We start from the raw sequence: 14,034 nt of genomic DNA, 5'->3' as shown, positions 1-14,034 counted from the left end.
AATAGCATACTATCATATTTAAAATTTTAATACAAGTGTCTCCCTACTTTTTCATTTCAGTTTCATAGATATTCAAATATACAAACTCCCTCTCCCCCTTCTTTTACAGAACTACATAACTGATTCCATTCAAAAAATGCATTACAGAGTTCCTTTAAAAAATGCTTTAAAGACATATTTATATATTTAGAACAATGTCATGCACTTACTTCAAGTGTATTACTTTTTGTGTACAGTAAATATTCCAATATTTGAAACAAAGATGAATACCTGAAATAGTTTTAAAATGTTACATATTTCTGATAAAAATGGAAATTCTGAGAACTTTTGAAATACAAATGAAAAAAAAAAAAACCTTAAATGTTAATTTGAAAAAAAAAAAAAAAGAAGTGACAAAACACTTCCATTTCCTTTAATTATTGACTTTTACAGCAACCAAAAGAAAAAAGTGATAATTAGTTGAAAAAGTTATCAGCTGGGATCCATACATCATTTCTAATGTGATTGCACCAAAGTAATTTTAAAAAACAAAACATTTAAATAATACCATGAAAAATTTTTATTTCTGGTATCTGACTCAAAACTGGCCTCATATGTCAACATCAGCTATTATCTTAAATTTTTGTATTTTTAAAAGAAGCTTGAACAGCAAAGTCAGACACATATTTGACTCCTCTATAATGAAAAACTAATATTTAAGGCATGGGAGTTGATAGTTGAATTTTTAATTAAAGAAATGTGTTTTTTTATTATTTTAAAAAAACTTACTCATGTTTGGAATATTTGTAAGTAACTTGGCAATCATGAAACCTATAACAATTTCCTTCACTATAGGAAATAAAGTCTGTGACAGTTTTTTGCAGATTCTCAAAACTAGACATCAGTTTGAAAATAATAAAGTTGTTCCTTTCAGTCTGCAGCAAAACAGAAAATCTGAAATAAATAATGCACAGCAATTCTAATCATAAATAATTTTCATACAAAACGTATACACTTGTTGAATAGTAGATACATAAATTATAGCTGGTTTTTGTTAATAAGTCAATTGTTTACTGAAAAAATCAACAAAATAAGTTGAATTTCCCATGATGGTTGTATACACATTTTAGAGCAACAATGAACCTTTTATGGATTTGATTAGTGTCAGTTACCAAGAAAAATCATGCAGCTTTATTACTAGACAAATGCAGTCAATGTGGATTGAAAAGATAGGTCAGGGTGGTCAAGATCTTGAAGCAATTAAAGGTAGCCTAAAACTTCATTTTGTTTCTTCAAAAAAAAAAAAAAAAATGGGAGAGAATCCCTATTTGTGTACGAATACTACATTTATGACCTTCTGCCCTCCGATTTATGAAGTCATATTTTAATAAGCACCCTTCGTAAAACGAGAAGCTGGATCTACCTGTGAAAGGCATTCAATGTTTCTCAAAGTACGTGTATACAAGCTTTGTTATATTAGATTTCATCAACAAATAGATGATGAAATCTAATATAATAGATATAAATACATATTAAAAAGACCATTCAATAAAAAAAGAATGCAGTTTCCAACTGTTTTATCTTTTCAAGTGGTAATAGTGCTATATAACAAAGACTTGAGTACACATAATGTTAAACAATCTTAAGTAAAAAGTTTTCTAAATCAAAAAATACTTGCTTTGTGGAAAATATATTTATTTATGCATAATGCTAAAATGAGCAATTTATAAAAATGTTTTTAAAGCAAAATTAAGTATGCTGTTGTATACAAATGATTGTAGTACAAATCAGAGGCATAGTTCATTAAAAAAAAGAGGCTGGAAGATTTTTACTGGTTTGAATTTAAGAAAAACCTATTTTTTAATTAAATAGTGAGGTGATGCCAGAATTACAATAAAAAGTGGAGGGATGTACTCCCCCTTGACTACACCACTGCGGATCTAATTATCTTTTGACAAGGAAAACTGTACCAAAGAAGATGTAAATAAATAATGAAATAGAAGTTGTTTCTAAGTTCTCTAGAATAATGGATTTATATGCATCAACTTTCTCTTTTCTATACGATATTTTCTAAAAATTTCTATAAAATACCATAAATTTAATCTTTTCCAAGATGCAAAAGCTTTTGATACTATTTGTAATAAAAATGTTCATGTAATTTGAGATTTTATGGAACATTTGCAAATTTAGACCAAAAAGAATAAATAAAAATTGATGAGCAGATCTGAATCTGTAATACTAAACACATAATTTTGAATTAACAAAAATTTTAAAACAACAGCTTTTCACATTTAGATGGTTCTATTAAGCTTGTTCATTTTTACAATAACTTTTTAATGCTACAACTTCAAACGCTTAGGAAACTTCACTGAAAGAAAATATTAATATGATACTACTTGCTACAATCAGCAAAATTTTATAGTCTGCTTGATATTAGGATCAGATATTGTGGACTAGATGAAGTTGAATTTTCAACATGGATTTTTTTTTTCTTATCTAAATAGTGATTGGACACTTGTTCAACATTTGTATTAAATTTTTGTTTTATAACTGTAAGACAACCATAATTAGAGATTGCAACCAATTTCATATAATTTACGATTTTATAAAACATTTGCAAATATAGACAAAAAAGTAAATAAAAGTTGATGAGCAGCACTGAATCTGTAACACTAACAATGTATGCTAGATAATTTTGAATGAAAAATTATTATTATTTATTTATTAATCAACCATTACCTGGTATGATAATCATTACTGGTAAGTGCTTGAAGTTTTGGTGAAGTCTGATGCTGCCAAATTCTTTGAATTCTCCCTGATACAGAAGTTATAGTGTCCCCCAAGCCAAAATGATTCAATTTGTCCAGAAATTCAACATTTCTAGAAATTTCAGGAAGAACATATTCCATGACTTCATGCAAATTCTCATTCTCAACTGAAACAGGAAAAAATACACTTATTAGTTATGACTTTAAATATATACTTTTGTCATTATTTGCAAATTTTTATACTTAGAAGCAAATTAATTGGCAACAAGAAGTTCCATCTAGAACTAAAAGAGCCTACTTTCCCCGTATACCCATATCTACTTTATAGTATTTGATCAATATTCCCTTAAATAGCTAAAATCGTAAATCGTTTGAAATATAATTTTTTAATATTTTAAGCAGATTTCTAGGAATAAAATATGACTCATTGAAAGAATTAGATGCATAAAAAAAAATAAATAAACGAACAAATAAAACAGCATCACCTTATAAACAAAGCAGCTACGCACTTTTTTCCATTAAAAAAAATTCATTAACCACTTTCAAAAAGAAAAAAAATAATTAAAATTAATAAGCTCATAAAACTAAATACATCATATCGAGAAAAAAAGAACTTTATTTTCCCCTGTTGCCAAAAAACAATTTTTTAAATGAATTATTGTACTTTCCAAAATAAATAAAAACAATAAAATGTCAATTTAAAAAAATAATTTTTATTGTCAAAAAAAAAAAAAAAGGTCAGCGCATATCTTAATGTAGAAACATAAAAGACTTCGAGTTTATCAGCCGAAAACTGAATACATAAATCAAAACTTTAGAGTGAAAATAAAAACAAGTCATATTAACAATAATTATTCACAGTTAAAAGCATGGCTGCGGAGTTGGAGTCAATCTCATTTTGGGATAGAGTCAGATTCAGGAGCCAAAATTATTTAATTCAAAGACAAGAGTTGGAGTCGGTCATTTCCCTCAGAGTACAACGCAACTCTGCTAATGTTTGCAGAGTCGGAGTCGGACTTATTTTGGAATAAAGGGGTCTGAGTCGAATATACAAGAATCGGAGTCAAGTCATTTTTCCTCCGTGTATAAATTTTTGCCAAAACTACGAAGTCAGAGTCGAAGTCGGGGAGTCAAAGTCTAATTGTTGGACACAGGAGTCGGAGTCAGAGTCAGGTGCCCCAAAATTCTCGGAGTTGGAGTTGATAGTTTGTTGTCAAGAGCTATTTCCAACAAAATTTGTTTGAAGTAAATCTGCATTCAAGTGCAGAATCTACATTGACTTTCAGTGTCCCCGTAGGTGCTAATGCTAAGGGATTTGAACTGTTCAAAATTGAACGGAAAATTGTTCAAATCAAAAAGATATTTTATACACATGTTTTTCATCAAAAACTTTATCTTACAAGATTGTTTGAAGCAAATTTGCCCCTAAATTCGGAATTGCCTTGAATTTCCCCGTAGGCGCTAATGGTAAGTTTTTTTGGACTATTCAAAATTGAACAAAAAATAGTTAAAATCAAAAAGTGAAATATAGGAATGAGGTGTCCGTGCCAGGATCTTTCAAACTGAATTTTTTTTTTCGAATTGGACTATTCACTGAAAAGTTATTAGGGAGGGACAGAGAGACAGACCAACAAAAGACATTTCCCCTCATATCAATACCCCACTTTCCAATGTTTAAGTTTTCAATAGTCAAACCTTGATATCTCAAACCGCCTTATCTCGAAACCCTTGATGTCTCGAAACAAAAATTTTCCCCAGCATTTTCTATAAAAACCCCTATGTATTTTCCATAGTTATCTCGAAATTTATTTTTCGAAACCCTTGATATATCGAAATTTTTTGCACAGAAGCAAGTTTCAATTGTCGTTTTGCTTCGGCAGTTTTTGTAGTAAAACCAGTTCTAGGGACAATTGCTTAACGTTTTTCATCCCTTTTCTTGGAAATTTGTGAATAGGGGATTGGGGCAAGATAATAGGGGAGTGTTGGCATGAAGGGGATGCAGTGTTTTCCCAAGAATTTAGAATCTTTGTGCATTTCTCCCGAACATGTTGTCCACTTTGAGGAAAGGGGTTCGATTTTTCGTCCGTCAGTTTTCAAGCGAAAACGGAAAATGCGTTCCTCCTTTTCTTCATTCAGCTTTTTTAACTCCTACAAAATGGCTGCTGAGAACTTTTTGAATGTGAGGTTACTGGTTAAAGATAAAATTAGAATTTTTAAATTTTTAGGTGAAAAAAACCAAGTTGAAATTTTTGTTCATTTCAAAATCTCATCCTGTGCACTTTCAACAATTAGAAAATTTCAAATCTAGTGAAATATTGAAGACTACTTTATTGATCATAATTCGATGTGGTCCAGTAGTACATATATAAATGCATATAGCGTACGTGTGTGTAAATGTGAGAGTTAGTAGTGTAATTTTTTAAAAACCTTGATAACTCGAAAACTCGATATCTCAAAATTTTTTCCCGTCCCGAGAGATTCGAGATATCGAGGTTGTACTGTATTTATTTATTATTACTTTTTTTAAACCTTTTTTTTTGTTTTTTGCAATATTTTCAAGATTAATTAAGCCTTCTTTTATGCTTTTTTCTTCTTTCTCTGACTTTTACTGGGAAAGTAGGCTAAAAATGAGGTAAACATAGAAATAAACAGGGGTGGAAAATCAATTTCTGGAGCAGGCTTAATTGAATTTTAGAGTAGTGTGGTTGTGGAGCAAGGCCAAAGAACATATTTAAGGATTAACATGCACTGTTAGACATCATTTCTTATTTTACAAATTGTATAAACTAACAATTTACACACACAAGCATATATACACTTTCAAAACTTTCCCTAGTCGAAGAAATCGGAACTCAAGTTGAAAAATTTCACAGAAGAGCATAGTAGGGTTGGGCGATGTAGGAATTTCTACAATTTGACACATCGCCAATCTGACATTGTGATGCATCAGAGTGTTTTTTTTTAAACTTAAACTTGCTTTTTAAATTTTAAAAACTCACACAAGACATAAAAATTGCATATCACCATTCCATATACTTATTAACAAATTCCAAAGTTAAGAAAAAATTATACATGTATATTAAAAAAAAGCAAGATAGCAAAAAATATTGTAAACATATGTTTTGAAATTAGAATTAACCTTATATTTTTCAATGCAAGAAAATGTGAGCATACGGAAGCAAAGTCATATATTCCATTCACAAACTCACACCTTCTTTGAGAACTGATGTCTTAATTTTTATGAGGATTTATGGGTCTGTTGACGCTATTTTGGGACCATTGCCTTTATTCTAATGATCCTTTTAACTATATTTCCTTTATTTACTCAGGTATTTATTTTTAGAGGAGTATTAACTTTATTTTCTAATTCCAATAGGAATTTTTGGGGACCAATGTAAAAAGTTTAACGAATATTTTTAATGTCTGCCACCATTATTCTGGGGGGAAATTTTACACTACATTTTTTTAGCCTGAATTTTGAACATGTATCACTTGGCATAACTTATTTTCGTGGTAGATCATGCAAAGTCAGCTAGTACATAAAAAATACACACTGATAAGGGGTACATGATCTAAACTTTCCTAAACTACAAAGTGGACCAAGTCTCACAGAATGGAGTACCTGTTAATGGAAATGATGCCTGGAAAATTAATAACATTTCTAAAAACACATGCAGTGAAAAACATTTTTTTTTTCGATGGGAAATTAAGGGAAAAGCAACAGCAAATAATTTTAATATTAGTACTGAGAAACAGCTTTTCAACAAATTTTGTCTGTTAAATGAATATTTTAGTTATTCAGATTAGTTTTCCACTTAATGTATGTAATTGTTATCTTATGAAAAAGAAAATGATTAGGTACACTTTAAAAATTCAAATATAGTAAATAATGCACAATTATGAAAAGGCCCTTAGTGCATGTGATGATAACATAACATTTCAAATTAATATTGTAATTTTTCATTAAATTAACAACTATAAGCTCAAAAACCGGAGTCATCAAAAAGTAATTCTCCCTAATCTTGGGCAATCCCAATAACAGGCAGAACTTTTGATCCTTTGATTGTACCTTAGTCTCAGGAACAGCTACAATAGAAACTTACAAAAAAAAAAAAAAAAAAAAACACAAAATAAGCACACTAAATTTAATTGAAAAACACAGCATTTTCCCTTTTGAAGAGGAGCATTGATTTGTGGCAACAAACTTGATGAAAGAAATATTAAGAAAATACTCCTTTTAATCTATTTGGTTTCAAATACGGAATGAAAACTTAACTTAATGAATTACTTGTGAGTTGTTAACTTAAGAATTACTTGAGAGAAAAAGAAAGTATTTTTACTTTTGCTGCTTTGCAAACACAATGCTGAAGAAAGGTCATCATTTCTTGGTGACATTGCTTCCAGATAATCAGTGCGAAGAATGATAGGATATTGAATTGATGGCACACTCATAATTTCCCTACAATAAAAATTTTTTTTTTATACTTGCAGTGACATAGAAAAGGAATTAAATTACATATTTTTCATGCATATTTAAATTAGTTAAAAGAACAATGGTTCTATGATCATAAGCTCTTGAATTTCCAAAGTTTCCAGATTCCAATTTAATCTCCCTCCCTCATGGTCCACATTTAATTTTAGGGACCCCTTGCCAGATCCTGCTATGAACCCTTTCTATATCTGACAATAGGTACACAAAAATTAAATTTTACTCTTTTTTCATTTCCGAGTCCTTCTCAGCCTGGCCCTGTTGATGAGGCACACCCATGTAGAGGGTCATGCTTATTTCTTTCCTTTTCTCTTTTGTACAAAAATGATAACTAATATAGAATATGGAAAAGGTCAACATTTACAATCTACTATGGGCTACAGGAAACCTCAAGCCTTCTACGGAAAAATAGGCATTTTTGACAACTTATATATATATATATATATATATATATATATATATATATATATATATATATATATATATATATATATTGCCAAATAGGGCCTAACTAAGCCCATATGATTGCTGATGTAGTGGTAAAACTGGGTGATACTGCAGAAAGGTTTGTGGGATTTGGTGCCCCTACAGAGAAGAAAAGAATGTTGTTCTTACAGATTTTAATATATAGAACATTTTTGTTTCAAATAATAAAAAAAAGAAAAAAAAAGTGGCATTTGAGCTTGTGTTTGCTTGGTGTTCTTATAAATATATGATAATAATAAAAATAAAATTTGTGGTTTTATTTCATTATGGATCATTAGCAGCATTCATTGTTGCTCTCTTTATCAAAATGATCTTCAGATTGAGTAAAATTAGCAAATATTCTTTGAAAATTAATCAATAGTACAATTTTAATGCCTGCAAAAATCAACAACGTATTTTGCTTCCTGGCACCTTGTACTAACCAACATCTATGCTAATTATATAAAAGCTACTAGTAAAACAAACCGGTTTCCATGTAATTTATGAAAAATGACACACATTTCAGGTCTTTTTGAAAGATTCATTATCAAACATAATTTGTTAATTTCTACTGCTGATCATATTCTAGTCGCAGAATTATTTCCAAGTTCAAAAACTGCTGAAAGAAATGCTGCAAATGCTGTATAGAGTTTCAAGTTGATCACATTAAATTTAACTACACTCTCTTGTTTTGATTTAAGAGCTATATGCCAATATTTTAAAGTGTTTCATCAACAGTAGGCAGTACATCAGAATGTGCCAGTATTTATTTCTTTGGTGTTAAATCAATGTATTGGATTGAATTGGGGAAATGTTCAGATTTTTGAATGTTAATAAAGAAAAGTCTTTATTAACATTCAAAAGACTTTTAACATTCAAAATTGCTTTGTCTCAAGTATAAATTAAGTTCCCTCTACCCACTTTGCACCCTGATTTTGCATTAAATTTCTCTACTTTATGTGTGAGCATATATGGTATTTATTAGTTTTTGAAGCTAGTGAATGGTTTTAAAAAATTCTGAAAAAAAGGAAAGAAATAGTTGTTCATAATCATTTTGATTTTTAGATTACGTTGTTTCTTTTCAAATTGTTACCATATTTGGATGTTTCAAAACTCAATTCATAAATAAATAAATAAATAAAAAATAAAAGATACAGGGATGACAGAAAGAGAAAATAACATAATTTAGAAGAAAAAAAATTACAGAAAATTGTGAAAACTACCTAATTTTTTGACACCATACACAAAATAGTTTTCCTTATCGGCAAAAGAGCATAGTGAACAAACACAGCCTCTCCAGGGTTTGAGAAACATTTTGCCCTTATATTTGTGTTCATGTAAGTTGTATTTTCAAAACAACAGATATTGAGTTTATATCCTTTGTCCCCAACCCATTGGAAAATTTGAATGATGGGCCAGAATTAGATATTAAAAACGTTAACATTCAAAAAAGTAAATTGATATGGAAAAAATTATGAGTTTTGGATACAGATAGTACACAAATGATAAACGAAAATGCTTTTCTTATTACAGAGGTTTTTTTTTTTTAAAATAGAAATTTCATGTACTATTGAGTAAAATAATTCATGAATGCTCATAAATTGAATGAGCTTGTATGAGTAAGCATCAAGTCTCTATTATCATCACACACTAAGATGAATAAAGTAATTCTCAGTTTTTATAAGAAAATCGATACATTTTTAAGTCATAGTTATTATAACAGAATATATGAGTAGACTGCATGAGCACAAGATATTAGCATGTATAAAAGTTTGGCACTGGTGAGCGAGTTCCTGGAATTCAGTCACATTTTTTTTTTCTATTATTTTGTTGCTGCATCCCTTCAACTAGGTCAGGGCTGTTCAACTGGCGGCCCACCAGCACATACTGTGCGACCTGCAAACTTCTTATTCAGCATATTTCTTTTTTTGACATTTTATGGTATCAAGAAGCATCCTAGACTACCATTCTTGTTTCTCACTACCTCATATGTTTTATGCTTAGGAGCATTTAATTTTAACAAGCTCTAACAACTCCACTTTCAAGGCATCAGGAGAATGAATAATGGATTTTGCAGTGAGCTAATTCAAAATTTTCCTTTTGCGGCTACTGGAGCACTTGTCAATCTGCATGGTGTGATATGGCGCATTGTCAATAACAATAACTGCATTCAATGGCAAATTTGGAATAAGTTTTTCTCTTGCCCATTTTTCAAATATATTTGAATTCATCTGCCCATGGCAGTCTCCTTGCGTTGTAATGGCCTTGAATTCGGCAAAAATCCCATAGAGCCCCCGGTGCAAAGCACGATGATACAACGTGCAGCATTTTCTGTTTGCAGTATGCCATCCACTTCCTCCAATTGCCAACATTTGCTAAAAGTCAAATTACTATCGACCCAGGTTTCATCAATATAAATTAAAGGTATGCCTTCTCTACGGAATCTTTTAATGTTCCTTAAGTATTGGATTCTTTTCAAAATAATATCCTCGCGTTCCAACAGTACTTTCTTTTATTCTGACATCTCTTCCACTTGAACCCAATTTTATGAAGAATTTGGCGCAAAGTTTCTTTATTCCAAGGGAAGTATATCTTTACTTTTAAAACAGGAACCAACTTATTCAATGATGGGATTTTTTTCTTTTTCACATAAAAGTCATGAATAGCTCGTCAAATTATGCTGCAGTCAAACTCATCAATAGCTGTTCTCTCGAAAACATCCTTTTTCACTCAACAAAAGTCCAGATTTGAGTGATCTATTGTTTCACGGTGAATCTTTTTGATAGTATTGATCAAAACTCCGACAATTTTACTGGCCCGTTTTGTGGGATGAATAATTGGAATACGTAATCGCTCTCGTTTTTAGCTTCTTCATCATAAAAATGAATAACATTGTATAAAATCTTTTTGGTGCCGCTACGAAAAGCTTTATTTTTATTGGAATTAGCCATATTAAGCATTGACACCTAATAAAAAAGACTTTTGGATATTCTCTGAGACGCACCAGAAAAGGGAATAAAAAAAAATGTTTACACAGACCAAGTTCACTTCGCATTTGCGCAGAAAACAGAATCCAAACTAACTATTTCTGCACAAATGCATAGTGAAACTAAAAACAAGAACCAAAACCTTTTCACTAGTTCCGTATTCAAAGCAGACATCGGAAGACCTCCTTAACCCATCACCCCTTTTTCAAATCGAACCACTCGTGGCTGCTAGTCGCGGAGTTTGAGAACAGACAGTAGTTTTCTAAAACAAGAAATTTAACAAACAAGTTTTGTGCTTGGAGCTGCCATACTTTCTCTCAAAATTCTTATTCTGTTTTACTCTCTTATGCGGTATGCTGCCGTGTGCAGGTAAAGGGCAGTAACTGCAAATTTTCCATTTTTTTGCATTTTTGTCTTCTATTGCATGTTAGCTTAATTGTAAAGATTGCTTATTTGTTTACCACTGAAAAAAAAGGTGCAAAAAAGACGTCTAATTCCAACATTGCCCTATTGTTAGTATTGAATCCAAAATGAATTTCTTCAAATGCCTGGAAAACTGATTTCTACAGATACTGCCATTAACCTGCACATGGTAGTATGTACCCCACCTTTAATTTGTTCTATCACTAAAATTAGTGCCAATGACTACAAAACAATTATTCTAAAACAGTTTTGTAGTTCTTAGAGGGATATATTATTGTTAGTAGGTAAAAAGTAAATAACATGTAATGAAAAAAAAGTAGAATTGAATTTAACAAACAAGTAAGATAAATAATTTAATGAATATTGGAAAAAAATTGAAATGAATTGCATTTCAAAGTTTCAAAAATGCTTACCACGGATAAAATAGTCTGAAAATTTGTTTTGCTTTGAGCTTGAATTTGTAAAAGTCATTTTTCTTGAAAAGAATAATAAAACTATTTGAATGTAGCAATTTGTCATCATTCTCAACCAATTCATTTTCCTGAAAACTTCTTTCAGATGAAACATTAAGCTCATGATTTTCTTCATTAGAGTACTTCGAACACTTAGTAACAATAATTTCACCACAGTGCAAGACAGTGAGAATTAACAAAGTTAAAAACTTGTTGCAAGCTAAAAGATAAGAAAATAGTGTAAATAAAAAAATAAATAATAACAAATAATAAAATTAAATAAAACATACAAATGAAATTATAAAAATAAATATTTGAACAGATGAAAGAATTGAAAATAAGTAGTCAAAATAATATCTATATACAATTCAATTATTTATACTAGTATAGCTTGAGGTTGAGATTTGATCAATTGTGATCAGTGTTGCCCCAATGTCTTGGCCTTGCAATTTGCTGCCAACAGTTTTTTTTTTTTTTTTTTGGAAGAAAAGCACACATGTTTACTGTTTACATTTTTCAAAAGTGTACGGTTTTACTTTAAAACTGTTGTATTAAAATAATAATTCAATATAAAAGTTTCAATTATTATAGGATTTTTTAGTTGCTAAAATAGAGAATTTCTGTAAAAATCTCACTTAAAAATAAAATAAAACAATTAAAATTATTTTTAAAAATTACCACATGGATTCCCCCAAATGATCGTAGTTAATGCAGTACCGAATTTCATGACTCTAAAGACGAAAAAAAAAAAAACTTGCATAATAGACCTTTGGTCACAGTGCTTTATTTGATTGATCCCACTTTGCTTTCATTTCAAAGATAGGAGAAAAATTTGTGAGCCAAAATGTTCAAAAATATAAAACATTAATAGGATCATTATCAATGATTAAAAATACAACAAGGAAATTCAGCTTCCCACAGACAGAAATGATAAAAAAAAGAAAAACATCAAAGACTGGTTAAAACAAGGACAGAATATGTCAGAATTTGCAGAACAAATGCCTACTAAATGTACAAGAAAATATGACACGGTTACATAGCACAAATTTGAGGAGAACTTCAAACACATGTTCCGGGGTCAACAAAAATTCCAAACAGTTAACAAAAACTCTCTCAATTTGTTTGGTTTGCCATTATTTTCTTCTCTTAGTTTTTGGGTTGCTAAGATTCTTCCTTAAGGAATAAACTTTTGTTATCCTCTCTTAAGGATTTTATTAATCTTCTTTTAATTGTTGTAAAATTTGTAAAATTAATTGCAATTGTGTTTTTGTGGACAGACCCATTGTTCTTTGAAATTACGATTGAATGAGCTTAAAAATTGTGTGCAAAAAATAACAATTAAAGTAGTCCTAGTATTGCTCGACACTGATGGGACTCAAATCATTCCTGTGATTTTAACTCTTATCAAATTATCCGAAAAAGCTCAAATTCATCAGGCCCTAATTTTTTGGGAATCTTTCCACATTCTGAAGAATTGTTATAACCTAGTTAATAAACTTACTTAACCCTACTCACGCACTATGCTTATTTTGCCTTTCTCTAAATATAATAATTGATTAAAGACTCGACTTTCGGTTATGTTGGTGAGCTTTTTGCACTGAGGAAGAGGCTTCATTGTAGCCTTGAAATAGCTATATGCTATATTTTCTTCAAATTTTGTGCTTTATTTATGCTGGTTTTTCATTTCATTCATAAAAACTGATTCCTCACAAAAAAAATTCCATTATCAAATTTATTGCTAATTTGTAAACTAGCAGTTTCATTTGGACAGCAAAATTTATTATGGGATGTTTTGAGAAATGTATGGCTTAACGGTTTTTTCTTGAAGGGAATTATGTAATAAATTTTGGCTGTTTGTGTCATTTTATCTTGTTTGTTGTTTACTATTTGAGCTGTTTACTATTCATTCTTGTTGCTTTTGTTGGATGAATTTACACCCAAAAGCTCATTATTCTGCATGGAAAATTGGTTCCTTAAAAAATACTTCTGCAGTTCTCTGCAAATTTGTCCGATGTAACATTGTTATTATTTTTTTTACGGCTCTGTACATAGGTATTTCTTGCCTCCAAAATATGATGACTCAGCTGAAGATGAGCACAACAAAGCCTGTATTTTTTGCAATGATATATTCTACGAGTAACTTCATGCATAGAGAAGGGTCTGTGTGACTGTCTGACCCTGTGTTCTTATTACAGGGATGGAGCGTTAAAGGCTGATTTGGTTATTTCCAGGGTTCGAAAATATCATGACATTTTTTAAAATATCGAAAATACCCAATATTTTGATATATATCTGATATTTTCAATCAACACAAACTAAAGTCTTCAAATAGTAAATGCATCTTTAAATCACTCTTTAGTTTTCTTACATTATTATTACAATATGAGGATTTAAAACTAAAGTTTTTCTCATTACTTATAATTAATATTTCATTTTACATTTTTGTCAATTTTAATGCAATTAAGTTAGCA

At 30.1% G+C, this 14,034-nt stretch overlaps 1 protein-coding gene across 1 annotated transcript in view; it reads right to left on the bottom strand.

The window, feature by feature from the left end:
- The window catches only part of LOC129220359 (uncharacterized), a 62,229-nt gene that overhangs the window by 35,163 nt on the left and 13,032 nt on the right, over positions 1-14,034 (bottom strand). The window contains exons 4-8 of the mRNA XM_054854766.1: positions 11,525-11,783; positions 7,088-7,206; positions 2,719-2,914; positions 769-933; positions 210-270 (exon numbers count right to left, since the gene is read on the bottom strand). Coding sequence (XP_054710741.1) covers positions 210-270; positions 769-933; positions 2,719-2,914; positions 7,088-7,206; positions 11,525-11,783 — 800 coding nt within the window. The remainder of the gene's footprint in view (positions 1-209; positions 271-768; positions 934-2,718; positions 2,915-7,087; positions 7,207-11,524; positions 11,784-14,034) is intronic.

This window comes from Uloborus diversus, chromosome 4 (assembly GCF_026930045.1).
Source record: "Uloborus diversus isolate 005 chromosome 4, Udiv.v.3.1, whole genome shotgun sequence".
In the NCBI taxonomy this organism is placed as follows: domain Eukaryota; kingdom Metazoa; phylum Arthropoda; class Arachnida; order Araneae; family Uloboridae; genus Uloborus; species Uloborus diversus.
The sequence above is the reverse complement of the archived record's forward strand: the minus strand, read 5'-3'. Positions and strand labels throughout refer to the sequence as shown.